This window comes from Colletotrichum abscissum (genome assembly GCF_030869225.1).
Source record: "Colletotrichum abscissum strain IMI 504890 chromosome Unknown Scaffold_23.1, whole genome shotgun sequence".
In the NCBI taxonomy this organism is placed as follows: Eukaryota; Fungi; Ascomycota; class Sordariomycetes; order Glomerellales; family Glomerellaceae; genus Colletotrichum; species Colletotrichum abscissum.
Genome location: NW_026850132.1, coordinates 307373 through 328374, shown reverse-complemented (window position 1 = coordinate 328374; position 21002 = coordinate 307373). Strand labels below are relative to the sequence as shown.

Genomic DNA, 21002 nt, shown 5'->3' with positions numbered 1-21002 from the left:
CAAAAGATGTTTACGGTACAGACCTGGAGGCGTACTATGCATGCAAGAAGACCATTAACGAATGTTTTGTTTCGTGGCGGAAGTCGAATGATAGGGGCAAGTGTCTAACGGATATTTTATTCAACTGTTCTGTTTCCGTTTCTGCTTTTTTTAAGTAGTTTTATGTCCCAGATACGGCAGATATCCATCCTCGGCTGATTTTCATCCCCTCTCGACCAAGTTCCCTCCCTCTCTTAGACACTCAAACGTGCCACCGACGTTGGATTACCTACGAATAGTATCTCTGTCTCATTACGTAGGATTTTCTGCCTTCTCCAAGGGCAGAATATCTTTATCTTTGGGAACCCTTTTTTCTCTCCCTCCCCCGTTGCTTCCGCGGCAGGCCGGCGCGTATGTGATGGTCTTGGAAAAAACACTTTTTGTCTCATAAGCATGGTGGCGGTTTGTGAGACCATACTAAACTCGTGGCTCTACCTATGTGCGCGCGTGTGTGTGTGTCTGTTTTTCTGCCTAGAGCTAATGTGATTCGGGTATTCTTTTCGTTACTCTGCGGTGTCTCTCTCCCTCTCTACGCCCCCCACGTTTCTGTGGGCGTTTGTGGATTGCTGGCGAGGTTCTTGAGGCTGGAGAATATGGGTTTAGAGACAAGAGGGCGAGAGAGGGGAGAGCGCCTGGGAGGGAAGGGAACGGAAGGTAAGGCGCAGAAGGGATCTAGATTCTTGGCAACGGCTTGAAGTCCCAAGAAACTATCTAATTAGTTTACTTGTCACCTTGTTGCACTTGTTCAATAACAGTCTTGTAGGGCCAGGAAGGCATTGTTTCCCATCGACTAGAAAGAGACTCGAAGAGGTATTTTGCAACATTTAACTTGGGCCAACTTGGTCTCTGGGCATCACACGAGATCCGGTCTTGCTAACCAGAAGCACGTAAAAGCGCCGTTCAAGCTTGTATTTTGAAGATAGTTTGTCACTATTCAGGAAGGCAGGAAATGTCCAGCGCATAGGACAGCCTCTCCTCCCCATCCTGTGCAAAACAGCTGAACTCTGCGTCCCCCACATTATCGCAAATCTGAGCGTACATCATCTCACTCTAATACCTACTTTCCAGGAGCCATACCTCATCGGGTCAAACAGATACCCTAGGTATCCTAGCAGGGGACCAGGGACACCCCTCCTTCCCGCTTCGCCAGACCAGCGGTGATGATGAAAAACCTAGGGCCGGGCTACAGCTCGGCGGCGTTCGCCCCGACATCCAAAAACCACAGCACTTGCATTGGATCCTCGCCAAGCCGCCACCTTTCTTTTTTCACTTCAATCTCTCTTCCCCTTACATCGCGACCTTCCTCACCCAAGACTTCCCACACGGCCTACGTATTCACTCGGCCGCCCGCATCTGCGCACCGCACTCGGAACCCATTGGGCAGACAGAAGCTCAAGACCCCTCCAGAACCGCAAAGGCGTGCAGACCGCCATCTCTTGGTCGCAGAGAGAAGATCCAAAGAAGCAACCATCATCACGAAAGTTGTTGATCCTGTCTGGCCTCCCAATGACAGTCAGCCACGCAAGCGCCTCAACTCTTCTCCTCGTCCACGACGCTTCGAACCCCGCGATTCGATAACAATCTTCTATCTGCTGTTGGCTAGAATAAACTGCACCTCGGATCGTACCGCTCGAAAACCTAGGTATTGGTTCCGGCCTCCTTCGGATCCGAAATCAGAAGAACCTTCTTATCCGTAGGGCGCGCGCTCTCTGTATCGCCATACCTGTCGTTTTGTGTTACCGAGAGATAACCCGCCACCTTTCGTGATTCAAAAACTTGGCGAACCGGGCCCTAGTCGCATTTCCGTGCGCATTCATTGGATCATCTCACCTACGGGATCGCGGGGCCTACAACGCAAACTCGCACGAGGTGTGGAGGCTTCCAAGCTTTGCAGGCCCGACTAGACACCTTGGCGAAAGCTTGAGTAATTCTCGACTTTTGGAAGCAGATCTCACGTTCGAGAAAGGCCGTCCAAGATGCCCACCCTCGCGCTCACAAACTTCAATATCCTCGTAGGCTTGTTAGGTGGCTGGATCTCGCTGTTCGGCCTGGTCTCATACTTATGCAAGGAGAACTACTACCTCTCCGAAGCTCGTAAGTCCCACCGCTGTTCACACGTTTCGCAGCCCAATGGACCCTCAATGGTGAATATGGTGTCAAGGGTCGCAGTAGATGCGCCTAGATCGCCATGCAGGACATCACTTTCTCAATTCGTCTTGCAGTCAAGCGGCTAACCCAAAAACCCCAGTGATATCCCTCCTCGCGGGCGTGGCCTTCTCTCCTCCTGCAGCAAACCTCATCAGACCGCTGGAGTATGCCGGCACGGAAGAGGATGTCGAGAGCGTCACCCTCGCCTTCTCACGCCTCGTCCTCGGCGTCCAGCTCGTCCTCGCCGGCGTTCAGCTGCCCAGCAGGTATCTCCGCACGCAGTGGAAGCCCATGGCCCTGCTGGTCGGCCCCGTCATGACCTGCATGTGGCTCGCAACGTCTCTGCTCGTCTGGGCCCTGGTGCCGCATATCCCCTTTTTGCACGCCCTCGCCGTCGGCGCCTGCGTGACACCCACGGATCCGGTGCTGTCCAACGTCATCGTCAAGGGCCGCTTCGCAGACCACAACATACCCACGGAGCTGCAGAATCTCATCATCAGCGAGTCCGGCGCCAATGATGGGCTGGGATACCCGTTTCTGTTCTTCGCCTTGTACCTAATCAAGTACATTGGTGACGGCGGCAAGCAGGTCTCTGGAGGCGCCGGCTTGGCGATGGGGTTGTGGTTCGGTGAAACCTGGGGCTATACCATCATCCTCAGCGTCATCTACGGTGCCGTTGTGGGATGGCTCGCAAAGACGCTGCTCAGATGGGCCGAGAAGCGCAAATATGTTGACAGGGAGAGCTTCCTGGTCTTTGCAATCTCCCTGGCGCTCTTCATCGTCGGAACGTGCGGTATGATTGGCAGCGATGACGTGCTCGCGTGCTTCATCGCCGGCAACGCTTTTACGTGGGACGATTGGTTCCGCTTGGAAACCGAAGACGACTCCTTCCAGCCAACGATTGATATGCTCTTGAACGTCACCATCTTCATGTGGTACGGCGCCGTCATCCCGTGGAACGAGTTCCTTCACAACAACGTGATTCCCATCTACCGTCTCATCCCACTCGGCATCTTGGTATTGATTTTGCGGCGCCTACCCTTCGTCTTCGCCATCCACCGCTTCATACCCCAGATCGAGGAGGTGAAGCAAGCCATCTTCGTGGGCTTCTTCGGCCCCATTGGAGTGTCGGCCATCTTTTACCTCTACGTCACAGTCGAGTTTCTGCACACGCTGAACGAGGGCGATGAACCTCGTTCGGATGTCGCTCACCTGCCCGAGATAGTCAGAGTCGTCGTCTGGTTCCTCGCAGTCTGTAGTATAGTAAGTGACGCACTTCCAAATCGTCGAGAACTAAAATGAAGTTTCAAATAGGTGGTACACGGGCTGAGCATCCCGCTCGGCAAGCTCGGCTACTACGCTCCACGCTCGCTCTCTAGAGGCATATCTTTCATGAGCGGCGAAGGCGACGGCGAGGGTCCCGAGGCCACTCGACCTTCGTTCCGCATTCGTGGCAGAGTACTGTATCCCTTTGGCCGTTCACGATCTCAAGGTATCGAAGCAGCGACGGGCTCGGGCTACGATACCGAGTCGCGAGTACAGTCACAGTCACAACCCCAATCCGACGTGGAAGGAGCCAATAGGCCCATCTACAGAATCGGCGGCTCAGTCATCCCTCCGCAGCCTGCGGGCGCGGACGAGCCGGGTGCGGCCCCTCCTTGGACGAAGCGGACCGATCAACCGGAGCAGCAGAAACGTTCAGGCCCCGAAGACGGAAAACACGTTAGTGGTTCTCAGACAAAGGTGGCTGATGAGCAACAACAGGTGCAGACGCCACCGCCACCGCCACCACCAGAGCTCCCAAGTCGTACAATCCGGTTTCCGGACGAGACACCCGCAGCACCTCGGTGATTTGCAGAAGGAAGAAAAACCCCGTGAGGCAGAAGATTTCGCGTGATGCAGAACTATTTTTCTGCAACTGCAAAAGCCTTCTTTTGACTTGGAAGTGAGACAATCAGCCCACGCGGCGGACAGAATTCCGGATTACCAGCCGCTGTCGAATTCCCATGTCTCTTGGGGGATACCCACTCTCAGGAAAGCAAAAGGAAAGGATACGGAAGACGAATCCATGGTTAGTTGGCCTTTCAAGTGACACTTGTCCAATCTTTGTTCGTAGAGAATCTGTTGTAGATAGAACTTGGATAGAACCGGCTAGAATACCCGTGATTAGGTAGACGTCTAATTGAACTGGAAGATTGCCACTCGGTATTCGCTCGGTCCACCATTTGCGATTTTTACACACACATACACATGCACACACACGCACACATCGGAGTCGCCTAGTTGTGCCTAGGTACCTTATAGTTGTTGCCCGCACCTAGACCAAGTTCTGGTGGTATGAGGCCCATCGTTGATTGGTGCTCTTGGGGTTGGTAGCTGGTCTCTAGGCTGGGGGAGACTAGGTTACCGCCGCTGGCTGCAGTCCAGGTGATGTCTAGTACGTTTCGATCAAAGGTCAGATGGAAAAACCAGCTTTATGCACAATTTAAGCCAAGTGCAAGGATTTTTACATAATGACTTTGTGCAACCCATACCCGACTTGGGAGAAGTACGCAGTACAGTCATTTCCTGCTTGGTGCAACCCGACCGGACCAAGAATGGTTGACACACGATTGCAAAAGGCTAACTAAACGTAAGGTGGTGGTATGGAGGCGTTTGTGCGAGATTCGGAGCGACGTCGGGGCTGAAGAATCAAGTGTCGCATCTCGATTTCCTAGATTCCTAGGAGGCTGGCAGGTTGGTTTGTTTAATCCCGCTCAGACGGCAAGGCTTAAGCTGGGCTGAGGTCCAGACTCGGACAGAAAGGAATTGATCGACTGGATGAATTGCTAGATTCCTTAGCTAGGAGAAAAGGATGGGTGGTAGCGACGGTGGTGGTATTGTTGGTGCAGATGTGAACGACCATCTGCGGGAAGGGTTGCATTCACCACCGGGTTCTGTTCCTGACGTTGAGGGAAGCGGGAGCCTATCAAAGGGCCGATGATTGACATCGGACGCAAGTAATGCGGCGGGCTGATATCGTGCCAACCCGTCTTCCGCCGGTTCTTGCGTCGGGATTACTCTAGGCGGCCAACGGTGGCTAGATTTGGCTTGCGTCGTAGGGTAGTAGCAGTTCGTTGCAATGACTAACTAACTGATGTTGCAGACAATCACTGTCTTGCATTTCAACGAGTAATTCCAAAGATGGGCCAATGAAGCTAGGCTATTTCCCGGTGACAAGGTAAGAAAAAGAGCTTGCCTCTGGCCGGTGGAATAGAAATCGGACGGTTTTTGGAAAGCCGAGTAGCCTCTCCTTGGATATAATGGCCCGGCCAAGTTTAGGTTCAGGACACGCCGCAAAGTCGTACCGTCTCTTGTTGAGGGAGGTGCGTAGTAGTATCGATGCATAACAAGACCAAGTAAGATCCGCTCGGTCTTGGTGTCGATGCTTTAGGTTGGCCGGGAAGGAACCCAGGGCACAAACCTACGCAGTCCCGTTGTTCGAGAGGTAGGTACGGATACATGGGCCATTGCCTGCATTAGCTGTAGCAACAGGTAAGCGCTGACGTCCTGAGACGAGCCGAGCTGCGTGTTAAAGTCGATGACAAGAGTCTGTGAGAGAGTTAGTTTCCCGCGGCACCGGTCTGGGTCGGCGTAGCTTGGATCCAAAGGAGAGGATCAGGTTACTGTTTTCATCCAATGTGCGGGCACACGGTAAGTTGACCGCAGTGGCCACTGACCTGTCTTGGTAGTTCACATTGTGAGAAAGTGAGCAGAGACTCAAGGAGTCTCCCAGGGGTTGCCGTCCGCTGGGTATTATCACGAGACTTGGCCAAAAGCGTATTGTTGACTTGTGGGGAAGGCTCTAGGCAAAGAGACAAGAGACGCGTAGCAAAAGTCCGAACAAGAGCCAAGTCGTATCCGGACTTGGAAGAGGCCAGATTGCTCCGGCACCGAGCAATCTGTTCCTTGTTGCCTGCAAGATGATGAGGACTGACGTTGATTGTTGATGAGGGGCGAGGCCAGAGTTGTAAAAGTGACGAGTGAGGTAAGCCTGGCGAGGCAAGGAAGGCGGCGGGACTGCAACTCTGCATCGCCGGTGCATTTGGCATCCTGGCCACGGGTCAGGGACCAGAGCCTGAGCCACCGGGAGTGGCCCAGGGTATCGAGTTGAGGGTTCAAGAACCTGGAAGCAACCTGGAAGGGGCCTTTTGGGCCTTGGGCCCTACCGGTATGAGAAACAGTGGAATTGGGGGGGAGCAGACCCGAGGAATGTGGCTCTATCTGGGCTGAAGTGGGTTTCGAGGCGGGCAGGCAGAATTGCTGCACAGGGTGATGTTCGTGACTTTGCTGTTGGTACTCCATACACGTATCCGCGGACAGTAAGCAGACACTGGAACCACAGTAAGGTTAGTTAGGTAAGCGGCCAATTGAAGCGAAAGACCCAAAGGCTCATCTCGCAGAGCAATGTCATAATTTACCAGGTATCCGTCCTGCGTACCGGAGGGGCCATCCGCCATCGGGACGCGCGTGTTTTAGCTGCGCTGCCCTGCGCTGGCGTTGGGGGGGTTGATGTGCTGATGCCCTGGTTTGCTTATCAGTCCCCTCAGTCTCAGTCTTTTCGATGCAGGTGGATGGATGGTGGGTGGTACCGTGGTGGGAGGAGGTCGGTTGGTACGGCCAAGGGATCGGGCGACGCGGGATGTGAGTGAGAATGTCTCGAGAGTCGACGGGAAGAATGAAAACTTCTCACACTGTACTCAGACTCTAGCAAGGAACCGTCGCGAGACAAGTGTATGATTGGCCAGGAAGTGGGTGGCTTGAGTGGACTCAGGGCACCGAGTGGAGCTTTCGGAGAGGACTGCCATCTGTCTTGGCGGCGCGTGGCGCAGGTGCCACACGGTGCGTTCGCGTAAGTCTTCCGCCGCAGACACACGGCCAATTAGATACCTGCACCTGCGATACGTACCTCTATTCTTCTCCCGTCGATGAGTTTTTTTGCGGGTCCCTCCTCAGCAATTTCCACGCCTCATCAACCAACCTTTTGCAACCTGGGACTTCACTGCACACTCACCTCAGTGTTAATCGACTATGTTCCTGCACCAACTTCCATTGTAATGAATAAATCTTTACCAATGCAGACGCAAGCTGAAAGGGGACAGAAGAAATAGGCGAGTCTGTCTTTTTGCCGCGTTGTTCCCGGTCAAGGCAAGCTGGCAACCCAGGCATAGGCGCGCGCGCACGATGATGGATACCTTACAGATACGGATGCTGAGATAGACGACAGACCAGACACTGATCTCCATTGCAGAGGAAACGTAGACGAGAGAAGTAAAGGGAGAGCACAGGGCGTCAGTCAGTTCCCGCTTCAGCAACAGCTCCAACTCCAAGCAGACGCACATACTCCGTACACGCAGATACATGCAGACCGGCAGGAGAGTTCGATGAATCTAGCGTGCTCAGTGTGCGGCTACCTCTACGAGTATCAGGCCCAAACGGGAAGCTTGAGCACTGGGCATCCAACGCCACAACGCCAGCTGCAAGTGCAGGACGCAAGACGCAAGACCAACTCTCTTGGATCCATCCATACGGATACATGGCATTCTCAGCAAAGTCGCACAGCCAATCTGGTTATCTCGTTCTCATTCCCATTGGCAGATGGATATCTGCCCGACGTCCCTTCCAACCCCCGAGTTGCAGCGCCATCTCCCCGTCCGTCCCTGCCATTTTCACTTGTACGTATTCACAGAGGATGGGAGACCACAGTGCCACATTATCTGAGGCAAGGTGTGATCGAGGAAGACGCTGCAAGATGAGAAAGAGAATGACAAGGCGCACACCACCATTTCTCAGCTCACCCCTCAGGTTGGCTCTGGCTCCCATCCACGCACAGCAAGCGAGCGCGTCTCGGAGAATGGGACGGCCTGATGGCGAACAAGCTTCAGACCGATCCTCATCGTATTCGTCCAGTCCCAAGATTGAGTGATATACGTGAACAACTGTCTACCTTGCCTACCGTAATTACACCTTTTCGCCGCAGCTTGCGTCAGGCTTTTCTGGACAATGAAATACCCAAGGAAGCCTGATAAGCCATCCATTGAAGCCAAGTATTCAAACGTGCCGTGTTCCCTCAACTTGTACGGATACAAAGTACATTGATGAATGATCCAGCCACGCCTCTACTATCACTTAAGACCTTGCCCGGGATAGGTAACTTACCTTCACCTTGCCTTACATGCTGCAACTTGGACACACACGGAAGCAGCACACACACACACACACGCCCACCCAAGGTACACCTCACCAAACGATCAAAACTCGCCCGGTCCACAATTTGTTCCATTTCACCTTCAACTGTGCTTTTTTCGTCGTTTCTGCGTCTGTGTCTACTGTTTACTCTACGTCTACCTCCCCTCTGTGTGCTGCAGTTGTATCTTGATGCCAGTGGCTCGGTGCTTACTCCGAGCACTGCAACCCTTGGGTATCATCTTGTGTCGCCTGTAAATCCAGCGAAAGTTGTAGCCTCCAGATCATCGTCTCCGGTCACCGGGGGCCGGCGCTCGTTCATCAAGGTCACACAATACCGGTCGATAGCCGCCTGCTGTCATCGCTGACATCCATCCGCTCATCTTGTCGTCCTCGTTGTCTGCTCGTTGCTATTGTTCTTCGTCTGCTTCTGCTTCTTATCGTTCTTCTTACAACGGTCGCTGCATTTGCAACCAAACTCAATCGGTCTGGACTCTGGACACATACAACCAGGAACCTACACTACACTCTGGAACGACGGGCGTTGACCTTATTGATTGGCTTCATCTATCTGCACCCCGATTCGAACCGCCCTTCACATATCCATCCCCCTGTCTCTTTCACTTCGCCCAGCCCAATTTCGAGTCACCGCTTTCCAAGGGACTGGCCGCTTTTTGAGACATTGTTACCGCCTTGACTTGGACGTTCTAGAGAGACTGGAGCGCTGCCCGCTCACACACACGCACGTACACGCACCAGTGCAGACTCCAATTCCTGGGCATACAATTTCCGCCCTCGCCTGCCTTTTTTTATTTTATTTTAATTTTTCACCTGTCGTACCTTTTTTCTCCCTCTGCTCATCGTAAACCTGAACTACGGACACTTTACCTACCTAGTGATACTACCTATCACTCTCCTCCCCTCCTACTACCTTAGGCTGGGGAATAGCAAGAGGGAACAAGAACAAGAAACGCCCTAACTGCATTCGCTCCAACCACCCCCCAAAGTCCCCGACAGAACAACCCAGCGAGAAGAAGGAAAGACGACTGGGAAAAACAAGAGACATTTGCGTTCCCCGGCGCCGCAGCAATGTGCTCTTAGGATAGACACCCTATCTGCTACGAAATCCCAAGCACCCAACCCACGCACAAAAGCTCCGCACCGTACGAAGGAACAAATACAGACAACAAGAGGAAGGATTTACAGGGCCCCTCCGAACGCTCAACCACCGACCATTTCTCAGGACTATTATTACCCAATTGCCCCGACGGCCGCTCGTCAGCAACAGGTTACACCGTGTATCCGCCGCACATCCTGGCTCCAACCCAGTGCGACAATCAAACACAAACCCACCTCGCCCAGCGCAAATCCGGGTCGGACTCGCATTAGAGGGACACTGGACGGTGGGCCCCCACTCCACCGCCTGGTCTACACCACTTTACCACGAGACGCCCTTTTCCCCACAACATCCCCAGACCGAGCTTTCACCTCCTCCCCTTTCGTCGCCATCTCCGTCGTCGTCGCCGTCGTCGTCGGGCCTCACACAACACGCACACAGCTTTCATCCATCATCACTGTTTCTGGCCAAGGTATGACGACTGCTGGTGCCGCTATCGGTGCCAGCCCTATGCCAGCCGTTCCGGGAATGTCCCCCACCGGCGAATTCAACGAGTTCTTGGAATACGACGAGAACAATCCGTTCGGTGACTCGAGTCCTCTGCCGACAAATTTCGATCTCAACGCCCACGATACCCTCAAAATCTCCGATTTTCCTCAGTCGCTTCACGAAGCAAAGTCGCTCGAACCCCGAGCCACCCTGCTGGCTACCGGTACCGTCGCCGCTGGCTCGCCCGACTCCCTCATCGACTCCTTCCGAGATTCTTCCTCCGACTCTGCGTCCTCGAAAAGGACCGCCAGCTCCGCCTCAGGAAAGACCGCCGACGTAATGATGACCGATGGAGCCGACGTCAAGCACGACTGGGACGCCTCGGCCTTTGTCGGTCGTCCAGAAGACAGTATCTTCATGTTCGGCGCAAATGCCGACGCGACGCTGCCCGACGGCCTGGATTTGAACGATGACAAATTTATGGACGAGTCCTTTGACTTTGAGAGTGCTTCGAGTAGTCCCAACGCAGCCGGTGCCATGAGCATGGAGTCGCCAGAGATGCCCACCATTCACACGAATGGACCGCCAAAAACCATCGCTCCGGGCAATCCCCGAAACGCAAATCACGGCAAGCGGAACTCAGTGAGTGGAATTTCGCTGCGCGACACAACAGAAACAGAACCCAGCTAACCCCACTCAGCAATACTCCATATCGCAGCCCATGAATGGATTGAAGATGACCAACTCGAGAGAATGCTCTCCAATGTCACAGAACATGATAACCAGTCATGAGGCATCCCCTTCAGCCTTCTTCAACAGTTCGCCCTCGCCCGGCGCACCAGATTTCAACGCTGCCGCAATGGGTGCTATGAACCCTCAAGGCTTCTGGCCTGGTAAGCTGGATCCTGCGGCGCATCAGATGGTTGCCAATATGCCTATGCAACCGCAATACCACCAACACGATGGTCTTCCGGTCCCGATGCCGCAACAAATGCCGATTTTTACTCAGCCGAATTTTGATTTCCTCAGCCGTGGTTGTCGGTTGACGATCCACCCGACACCCTCCAAATCGCGCGTTGAGACGCAGATTCCCATTAAGTTGACGCTTTTCCCGCTACCTCCTGGTATCAAGCGTCTACACCTGCCAGTGCACACCATCTCGAAGCCAAAGCTACTAGCCAAGCCACCAGCCGAACGGACACCCGATATGCTGGAACTGTACACCATGCTCGTGTGCACTAGTGCGATGCAAAACGACGACAACAAGCGCAAGGCCTTCCAACGCGCCGCAGCCGCCACCCACAGCCCCGTCATGAACGCCCGATCCGTTAGCGACGAGGATGATGAGGAGAATAAGCCGCAGAACGGAGGCGAAGTGCGCATCTGCGCCGGCTGTATCACCCGTGAGCGTAAACGAGCCGCAAGGAAGAAGATCAAGAAGGTTGAGGAAGAGGAGATGTGGAATCGTGACGAGACTAGGCGGGTGATTGTCTTCAACACACAAGAAGTGAAGGAGTGGCAGACACCCAACGGCGTCGTCTCAGACTCTACAGTGACAGGACGGCCGGAGCCTGTGGCGCCCCCCGGTGCCATGCAAGTCGATGCCCCGATGAGAATCGCTTGCTACTGCAGGCACCATGCCGAGAAACTGGGATTCCAGGTCATCTTCACCATTAAGGACTGGCAAGATCGGGTTGTGGCACAGGAGATGTCTCAATCGATAATGATCACTGACGATCACAAGACGCACCCGATCCCGCAACAGTTGAACCCACCTGCGACCCAAGCCCCGGAGAACAACAGCAGCAACTTGGTACCTATGATGAACGCTCCGATGGAATCCAGCCCACTCAGCAATGGAGGAACACCCTTCCGACTGTCTCATTCCAGCTCCGATCTGCAAAATATGCACCGCAATTCCGCTCCTCAATTCCCAGTTGCGAACACGACCGCCAAAGCGCCAGCACCTCCAGCTTCGAGCACTACCCCTCGTTCATTATCGCGACCGCAGTCTCCGAACGCGCATGGCGGACCTCAGACCAAGAAGCGCAAGGCCAGCACAGGATCGAGAGTACCGATAGGAATGGCAATGACGCGCCTGGACACGACGCCCCCGCCAACGCAGATGCCTAATCCAATCCCCACGGCTGCCTCTGCATCGACATCACCATTCACGCCCAACTTGACCAGCTTCCAAACTCCTCCTGAAGCTGTGTTTGTTCAGAACGGTGCTCCACCACCCATGCCTCAAGCATACGCTACTGGCCCGCCTACGCCTAACAGCAACGACCAGACACTGTTCACTAATGCCAATCGCTCAGCCAGCATGGACAACGTCGCCATGCCGATGTTCTCTGCGCCCGCATCAGCACACCAGAGCCGCGCTGCAAGCCCCAGTGGACTGCGTAACGGTGTGAACGTGGTGTCGCAGAACCAGTTCAACACGATGTCATACATGCCGACGAACGCCGTTGCTCCAGCGCGGCCACAGCCAACCATTCACAAGATCATTCCCAACGAAGGTCCGAAGTCTGGTGGCATCGAGGTTACGATCCTCGGAGCCAGCTTCTACCAGGGTCTCGAAGTGCTGTTCGGCGACCAGAAGGCCACCACAACTACTTTCTGGGGCGAATCATCCCTTGTCTGTCTTCTGCCTCCCTCGCCTGTCTCTGGAGCTGTTCTTGTTACTTTCAAGCAGAGTCAAACGCAAGCTGGACCACCGTTCCCCGCTATGTCCAAACAGAATCAAATGTTCAAGTATGTCGACGACGACGAAGAGAAGCTCATTCGAACGGCTCTCTCAATCCTGGGTCATAAGATGTCTGGACAAATGGTTGATGTCAAGGAACTTGCTCAGCGCATTATCGGTCAGGGTGACTCAAGCTGGGGTGCGTCTGGGCCCTCAGGTAGTGTCGGCGGCTTTGGCGGAAGCACCTTCAACATGAGCACCGAATCTCAACTTCTGAAGTGCTTGGAGCTCATCGATCTAGATGACAACCCGAGAATGTCGAGACTTGATCTGAGAAGGTCCACTGGTCAAACAATGTTGCACATGGGCTGTGCCTTGGGATACCATCGCTTCATTGCTGGACTATTGGCACGCGGTGCTAACCCAGACTTGCGGGACAAGGGCGGCTTCACTCCCATGCATCTTGCAGCAATGAACGACCATGAGTCAATCGTTCGCAGATTGATGCAGGCGGGTGCCGACCCCACGATCCGCAGTCTTTCGGGACTTCGCCCTGCCGATGTTGCCCGCTCACGCAAGGTCATCGATCACATCCGTCGCTGCGAGCGTCACATCCGCTCCAGGAGCGGTGGCTCGTTGCACAGCAGAGCAAGCAGTGCCGCGTCCCTGAGATCGCTGTGGGATCCTTTGGGCATGTCCAGCGAGTCGGAGTCTGCAGACGACGGCGAAGAAAGCCCCGAGTACTCGTCGGGAGATTACGAAGATGACGAACAGGAAGAAGAAGACTCTTGGCTTGACATGCGGCGCCGATCCAGCAGCCATGCGTTCACGCCGCGCCCTGACAGACAGAGCATCCTCCAAAGGGGTCAAGACGAGATTCAGCCCGGACTGGCGTCACCCACAACAGCCATTGCCTCAGCCGTCAGAGACCAGTTCACCGCCCAAATCCAACAGTTCCAGCAAGCCATGACGATGCACTTCCCCAACCTCCCGCAGATGCCTGCTCTACCTAGGATGCCAATGCTCCCCGACTATCATGCATACCTCCAGCAGAATCCTCTCATGGGTAGGGTCACCTCGCTCATGCCGGGCATGTCGGGCTCACGGCCTGGATCGGCAGACGAGGAGACACCCAGGCCCATGGACGGAAGATGGTGGGATCTGTCATCGTTCCGGAACACCAACAATAACTCGGCACCGCCGCCGTCCTATGACGAAATTTTCCCGCAAGATGAACTTGACAAGAAACAAGCCGCCGCCCTCGGAGCCGCCGCTGAGGCTGCTGCCGATATCAAATGTGCGACCATTTATGACACGCAGACAATCGAGGTCACGGAGGCATCGTCAAGCACGGCGCCAGTGCCAAGCGTACTCAGAATTGGACGCAAGAGTGCCATTACGAAGGAACAGCAACAGAACTTCCTCCGGGCCCACGAGGCTAAATTCAAGGGCATGCGCAGCGACAAGAACCTGTGGTTCATTTGGGTAAGCTCCACCACGCATGCATTCCAAATTGGCCCGTTAGACTGACTTGAACCAGATTCCCCTTCTTACATGTATTTTGGCTGCTATGTTATACAGCCGTTATCCTCACTACTTTGCCGCGGCCTGGTCCATGGTTGGATCTAAGGTGGACCAGGTTCCGGAGATTGTCAGGAACGTTCAGGACCGTGTTGTTGAGGTCCTGTAGACCATGTCGACTTGCTTCAAACCAATTACGTCACGCATTCGGTCAGATGTATGGCCTTGTTCGGTTCTTGTTTTTCGGATCAAAGGGGAGAAACGGAGTTGATATTTGCGGGGGACATATGTGGAACAGAGTTTCGCCCCCTACCTACAGCGACTAGGACTGGGATAAGATGACCGGCACGGCCAAGGAATGCCGTGTCGGTTTTTTGGGTCTGGGTTAAGGACTTGGACGTTGCGCAGCGCCGGTACGGAAAGAAGTTCCCCACGGAACCAGTAAGTCATCTATCTCACTTGGGCAATTTCAGCCCTTCAAATCTTTCTTGATAGTTCACTTTGTTATTTTTCTTCATTCGTTGGAGTACCGCGAGGAGTCTCGATGCATGTAGCTCTGCTGAGCGAGCAGACACGGTCCAGAGGATCAAAGATGGCTGTGTCGAGTATTATATAGCAAGGGGTGCTTTTCCAACTATTTTACATAGAGGCAGACATTATCGATCTAGGCCGGGGAATAATGTCGACACTGGTACATTTGTCCTGTGCGTTCAGGTCCGTCCACTGAAGTGATGCAACATGTAAATCATTCTGGACATGTCGGAAGCTATCTCGATATGGTCTCACTTGATCTCCAATTAGAGAGAGTGCTCCTTTTCCAGACGCCCAGCCATGGCCTCGATCTCAACCAATCTCTCCTCCCTCCACCGCCAAACACCCGCCAACACGGCCCCCGGCCCGACGACGAACTCCAAGTTGTTGGCCAGGACGTAGTACGCCAGAAACCTTTTGGGGTTGACCCTGCCTTGCCGCTGCTTCTGGACGTCGTAGACGACGAGGGCGCACCACAGCCTCGAGGAGCCAAAGATGAGCCAGAAATCCCACTGGAAGATTTGAAATAGGCCTGTGCCGACGTCGCCGGTTGAGATGTCGCTTAGTGGAAGGAATACGTTTGTCAGGGTTAGGGATTTGTTTTGGGAGGTGAAGATTGTGTAGAGGGTGTAGAAGTGGGATGCTGAGGCGACGAGGATGGCGGTGGAGTAGAGGCGGCGGAGGACGAGGGTTGTTTGCTTGCGGGCGGCCGTCTTCGTCTTCTTAGTTTCAGGAGTTTGTTTGGGTCTGTAAACAGTGCTTGCCAGGAGCCAGATCCCGGCGTTGACGAGGACGGGCACGACCTGCCAGAAGGCGATGAGGTTCTGCGCTAGGCGGGGGGAGGACCAGGGGTAGTACATTGCCGCGGTGGGGAGGGCGAAGATGAGGAGGGAGGCCGGGAGGAGGGCATTTGCGAGGGGGAGGGGCACGTCGCCGCCCGAGACGAGGTAGGTTTTCCGCGTGGTGAGGAGGGTGTAGGCGAGGTGGTAGAGGGGAATTATGACGCCGCCGCCTACTGTTTGATAGAGCGCTGCCCAGGCGGCGTGACTGTGTTATCGTGTTAGTTTTGCTTGTTTGTGCTTCTGAGCTTTGGTGGGTGGGTTGAGAAAGTCGTGATGGAGGGAGGGAAGGGGGGGCTTACAAGCTGAGGAAGCTCCATCGGTTCCTGGAGCGATAGGCCTCGACGTTGAAGACCACCACGGCCGGGAAGAAGTTGAGCAGGAAGTGGATCTGCTGGATCCTGGCCGGCTCGTTGAGGCTCAGAGGTCCCTGAGCGAAGGAGGCGACGAGGTAGGTGAGGCCGAGGTCGAGCGGTTTGAGGCCGGTGTAGGTCGTGTAGAGACGGGAGCCGTCTTGGAGTTTCTCCGTCTCGACGAGGTCGGTGAGGTTTCGGGTGAAGGAGGTGTGGCCCGGTTGGATGCGGATGAAGTAGACGCCCGCGACTGCGAGGAGGGCGAAGACTGTTGTGAAGAGGGTTGTTAGGAGGGGGTGTCGTGAGGACCGGGGCGGTGAGGATGTTGGGTTGGCCATTGTTGGGAGAGGTTCTTGTGGCGTTCGATGGAGAAGTCCTTGAGAATGCTAGACTTTGGCGATAGACGGGCGAAGTCTCATGATGAGAATGAAGCTCGAGATTCAGTTCAAATAGACTATACATGTAAGACGGACAGATCCTTTGAGAAGTCGAATGACCCCACACCGTCAGCAATAACTGCAGTCTGCGGCGTGAGTGGTTGACGGGCTCGGCTGAAGGTGCGCCTATGCGGCGTGGGTTTCCGTGTCCGTCACTGTCGGCCGACATCTGACATGTCATCCATCCTACTCCCTTGTTGATTGATCCAGTTTTTGGTGGTTTGCGAATGTCCCCTGTAACAGTCCTGCATCGCAGTTATCCTCAAGTCTGGGCAGAGACTGTTGTTAGCTTATGAGGAAAATAAAGATGCTGGGTGCCACAAGTTGGGTCTCATTTCCACGGAAGTAATTCCCTAGTTACTGAGTGCCTGCGTTCGTCTATCTATCCTTAGAATCCGAGGTGAGGTTCCGTTGTAGTACTAACTTAGTCAACCATGAACAGAAGAGGTATAACATCACGGCGCGATACTGGTCGAGGACATTAGTTTGATGTTAAAAACATGTAAGAAATCAAGTCCCGGTAATGTCAGAAAGCAAAAGCCAGATTGAAGCTCTTTCTCTTCTCCTTCAGCAAAGTTGAGCCTGATCGTGAATGAGATATTCTTAGCTGATCGATCATCTCAACTGTTTCCCCTTCAATCGACAATCATTCTGGCAGATTTGCGAGTTAGATTACCCGGTGTTGATGCTCTCACCAAATCCAGATTTATACTAAGCCTGAATTCTAGAGCTATTCCTCAATGGACTTCCTCAGATTCGCTGCCTTTTCAGGATAGACTATGCTACTCCACAACTCGACCGCGCTGATTCCCCCATCAACGAGGATGTCAACTCCATTGACGTAGCCGCATTTCACAACGAACTCAATCGCCTGAGCAATCTCATCCGCCGCGGACGCCCTTTTCAAAGGATGAACCTTTAGCGCAGCAGTAATCATATCACCCACCATATCCACCGACTTTTCTGCCGTAAGCATGTTCGTCTCCGTCATCCCGGGACTAACACAATTAACCCTTACACCTCTGCCGGCATACTCCCTCGACGCCGCCGCTGCCTGAACCCGCAGGAAGTTGGCCTTCTTCGCAACATAATATGCAACTCTGCTCTTTCCACTAATCATATGATCAAGCTCCTGATTCGGAGACAAAAGGGATGAGAGCGGTGCCGTAGCGAGGTGCGTCTCCAGCTCTGGGGACATGGGTGGGCATAAGCCTTGCGCTATACTACCGGTACAAACAAGCGAAGAACCCGCAGGCATGACAACTTCTTTGCCAAACGCATCAATGACATTCGCGGTGCCCCGGATGTCCACTGTCAGAATCATCTCGACTGACCCGACTACCGCACTGACGCCGGATGTGAGTACGACGGCCTCGATGGCGCCCAGGGCTGCGGCCGCCTTTGCGACGGCCGCCACGGAGTCATAGGAAGACACGTCGACCTGTTTCGTGGTAACCTCAATGCTCTTCTTTTTGAGGGATTCGGCCCCTGCGTCGAGGGTGGAGGGGGAGCGGCTTGCAAACAGAACTCGTCGGCCAGGGCCAAGGCGGTGGGCTGTGGCAAGACCGATGCCGCCGCCGCCAATGATGACAAGAACTGGGAGTGGTTGAGATGCCATAGTCACGAGGTGGGCTGTTATTGACGGAGTATCTGAGTGAGGATGCGAGAAGTCACTTATTGGTATTGGTGCCAAGGAAGGAATGCCGCGATTATTTATATGCACACCTAGCACTTCATGCGCGTTTACGTCTAGATCAACAGAATTCAAGATATCTGATACGAAACATGAGGAGCTATCGATGAACTGCTGTCGTCAATGAGAAATGCTTCTAAACTTAAAAATCCAAGGATGTAATCGCCGCCTCCGTCGGACATTTAGATCCTACCCCGGAGGCTTGCAGTGTCATCAAGGCTGACTGGCAGCTCTACAATGTGCAATTCCCCAAAGCTTAAAAAGCTAGGTGTCTTGCCAAGCTCTCATCATGAAATAGCACTTCAACAAATCAGTTTCAGGATCATACGCATTACATCATGAGCAGTGTTATTGTACCCGCAGCCAGTCCTCGCCTGAGGCTAGGATGGATAGGTAAGTTGGACCTTCCCGTTAGAAATCCCATTACTTTTCACCTCACTAACACGCGCAAATAAACAGGTTTGGGCTCCATGGGGCTGGGCATGGCGACCAACCTACAAAAGCACCTTTCGCAGTCGGGCGCGCCGAATCTCAGTTTCTACAATCGCACCAAGTCCAGGGGTGCAGCCCTGGAAACCTTGGGTGCTGTTTCTCGCAGCCTTGATGAGCTTACCGCGAAATCTGACATCATCTTCTTGTCTCTAAGCGATGGAAATGCGGTTGAAACAGTGATAAACACAATACTAGAGTCAAATGGTGCGACTATCCCTTTTGACAAGAAAGTCGTTGTCGATACCTCGAGCATTCATCCCAAAATTTCAGCTCAAGTGAGGTCGAGGTTGAGAGAAAAGGGTGCCGAGTACGTCACGGCTCCCGTCCTTGGTGCCAGCCCCGTAGCCGCAAAGGGACAACTTCTTTGGATATTGGCAGGGGCGGAGGCTGCCATCGACGTCGTCAACCCGTACATTGTTGGGGTGATGGGTAGAGGGATCTTGAGACTCGGAGATGATGTGCGGCTTGCAAGCAGTCTGAAAGCTGTTGCGTGAGTAGCTGAACCTCCAGACATTTCTTTTCCTTCTTCTTTATGAGAGAAAAGGTACTAAGACATATCAAACAGAAACTCACTCGGAATCGGTATGATAGAGGTCATTGCTGAGGCTCACGTCCTTGCGGAGAAGGCTGGATTAGGGGTTGCCGACGTCGAGAACTTGATCCAGCAGCAGCACGGCTTGCCAGGGCTCATGATCTCGCAGCGCCTGACCACCGGGGCGTACATGCCGCCACGAGGCGAAAGACCGTGGGCAGATGTTGGTCTTGCGGTTCTAGGCGGGCAAGAGATTCAGACTGCTGCGACGGATTTGGGAGTGCAACTCGGTGTGTCTTCGCTTGTTATGAAGAATCTGGAGGTGGCGAAAGCGTACGGCGAGTCGGTCGGCCGGCAGCTGGACGTCTCTGCGCTTTATGGTGCGGTGAGGATGTCGAATGGGCTTCCTTTTGAGACGGAGTTTGTGAAGAAGAGAGACGATTCTTCTTGAAGGATATGATGGGAGGGTATGCAGCTCCGCAGTCAGATATCATTATTATTCACGGGAACAGCTACAAACTCCAACGAGACATCATCCTAGATAGTCTGATGTTCCATATCCATTGAATTTTTTGACTAGTCGTACACAAAGTACGGAGACACGTGAGAGTACTATAAGGACATAACACAACCTAATATAATGTTAGTTTTGAGGACTTGAGGTTTACTCGTCGTTGGACGTCAGCCGCTTGGAAATGTTATGGCACTCACATCACCTGCGGTTGCTGCTAGCCTCAGACTGCCATCTACAAACGGGTCCTATGAATAACGCTTATATACTGGCAGCGATGAGTGATAGTATCATTCTATCAAACCCACTTCAGACAGGAAGACAGGGGATGTAGTGACTGTCATAGGCCTAGGCACGGGACTAGACACGGGTCCAATGCCTGGTAGACATCGTTACTATGGGAATTGACACCTGAGCCTACTTGGTTCATCTGAAGGGAAAGTCAAAGGGAACGACAACGCTTGGAGCAGGGGAGTTTGGTCAGCTTGCCGATAAAGTTACTCCCGGGAAATAATCGCTATGAATGGGATTCTAATCGATCAAAAGCCGGGCTGTTCTAATTGTATGATCTATGTTCGTGGCTGAGAGACAACAGACTTATTTCGTGGGCATCTTCTAACTTAATACACGGTGTCTCAGTAGGGCCAGATAGCTGACACACTTGTTTCCGTGAGACGAGATTGCCTTGCCGCCTTCAACTTAAAAGGTCTGGGTTTCGCCCCAGCACCCCCAACGAACCATTTTTCTTTCACTTCTTTTTACAACACTCGCACTGGAAATTTCGATCAGCCACGATGTTCTATCTATTGGAAGAGAGATGGCTTACCGTGACATGACTGTTGGTAGCAGATGTTACAGACTGGCAACTTCCTTCACGACTCACGTACTCGTCAGAAGCACAGGTCGATGCCATTTCCAACCCATAGCAAGTTTGAAAATTAGTCTGGGGAATATCGTCAGTTAAAGTCAAGTTCCTCAACTGCCATTGGTATCTCCAGAAGAACTTACGCATGGCTGCGTGACGGACCTGCAAGTGGCGAAGATTGCCGGAACGTTGCAAATGACGAGGAGCAATGTGGCGGAACGCATTTTTGATGAGCAGATTGTAATTGCAAAAATAACGCGAGCCTGAAGAGTGTGAGGGGATCTGGTTAAAATCGAAGTCTGATAATGATGTCAAAGGAGTGTGTAAGTTGACGTCGTCTATCAGACTATTTATTCTTCCGGTTGTCAAATCAAGTCTTTGGCTCTCCCCCAACGTTGGATGGATATCGACACAAGAAAAATTGCGACTCGTCTTCGGAGAGTATCATCATCACCGACGGCGTTTGACCATCCGCCGGCAATCGAATTAGGGTCTCAACTCCTGGCAAATTGATACGATCG

The 21002-nt window shown here is 53.4% G+C and overlaps 8 protein-coding genes across 8 annotated transcripts; 4 read left to right on the top strand and 4 right to left on the bottom strand.

The window, feature by feature from the left end:
- Positions 1 to 2015: 2015 nt before the first annotated feature.
- CABS01_09553 (sodium/hydrogen exchanger family protein) lies at positions 2016 to 4038 on the top strand (the record flags this gene model as incomplete). Its single annotated transcript, XM_060542910.1, has 3 exons — positions 2016 to 2133; positions 2288 to 3438; positions 3502 to 4038. 3 exons carry the CDS (start codon positions 2016 to 2018, stop codon positions 4036 to 4038), a joined length of 1806 nt encoding a protein of 601 aa, XP_060400126.1.
- A 1472-nt stretch (positions 4039 to 5510) lies between these two features.
- On the bottom strand, positions 5511 to 6531 carry CABS01_09552 (uncharacterized protein; the record flags this gene model as incomplete). Its single annotated transcript, XM_060542909.1, has 4 exons — positions 5511 to 5601; positions 5720 to 5778; positions 5907 to 6031; positions 6165 to 6531. 4 exons carry the CDS (start codon positions 6529 to 6531, stop codon positions 5511 to 5513), a joined length of 642 nt encoding a protein of 213 aa, XP_060400125.1.
- A 902-nt stretch (positions 6532 to 7433) lies between these two features.
- CABS01_09551 (uncharacterized protein) lies at positions 7434 to 8152 on the top strand (the record flags this gene model as incomplete). Its single annotated transcript, XM_060542908.1, has 2 exons — positions 7434 to 7521; positions 7584 to 8152. Coding segments are annotated over 2 exons (657 nt in total), but the record flags the coding sequence as incomplete, so codon positions are not given.
- Positions 8153 to 9619: 1467 nt separating this feature from the next.
- Positions 9620 to 14397, top strand: CABS01_09550 (uncharacterized protein; the record flags this gene model as incomplete). Its single annotated transcript, XM_060542907.1, has 3 exons — positions 9620 to 10660; positions 10719 to 14192; positions 14248 to 14397. Coding segments are annotated over 3 exons (4665 nt in total), but the record flags the coding sequence as incomplete, so codon positions are not given.
- Positions 14398 to 15025: 628 nt separating this feature from the next.
- CABS01_09549 (FAD binding domain-containing protein) lies at positions 15026 to 16289 on the bottom strand (the record flags this gene model as incomplete). The annotated part of the gene is made up of 2 exons (XM_060542906.1): positions 15026 to 15806; positions 15901 to 16289. The coding sequence occupies 2 exons, from the start codon at positions 16287 to 16289 to the stop codon at positions 15026 to 15028; spliced, it is 1170 nt and encodes a 389-aa protein (XP_060400122.1).
- An 829-nt stretch (positions 16290 to 17118) lies between these two features.
- CABS01_09548 (short-chain dehydrogenase/reductase SDR) lies at positions 17119 to 18006 on the bottom strand (the record flags this gene model as incomplete). The annotated part of the gene is made up of 1 exon (XM_060542905.1): positions 17119 to 18006. One exon carries the CDS (start codon positions 18004 to 18006, stop codon positions 17119 to 17121), a length of 888 nt encoding a protein of 295 aa, XP_060400121.1.
- Positions 18007 to 18419: 413 nt separating this feature from the next.
- On the top strand, positions 18420 to 19556 carry CABS01_09547 (uncharacterized protein; the record flags this gene model as incomplete). The annotated part of the gene is made up of 3 exons (XM_060542904.1): positions 18420 to 18474; positions 18541 to 19063; positions 19139 to 19556. The coding sequence occupies 3 exons, from the start codon at positions 18420 to 18422 to the stop codon at positions 19554 to 19556; spliced, it is 996 nt and encodes a 331-aa protein (XP_060400120.1).
- Positions 19557 to 20364: 808 nt separating this feature from the next.
- On the bottom strand, positions 20365 to 20705 carry CABS01_09546 (uncharacterized protein; the record flags this gene model as incomplete). Its single annotated transcript, XM_060542903.1, has 3 exons — positions 20365 to 20388; positions 20443 to 20559; positions 20625 to 20705. The coding sequence occupies 3 exons, from the start codon at positions 20703 to 20705 to the stop codon at positions 20365 to 20367; spliced, it is 222 nt and encodes a 73-aa protein (XP_060400119.1).
- Between the last annotated feature and the right edge of the window lie 297 nt (positions 20706 to 21002).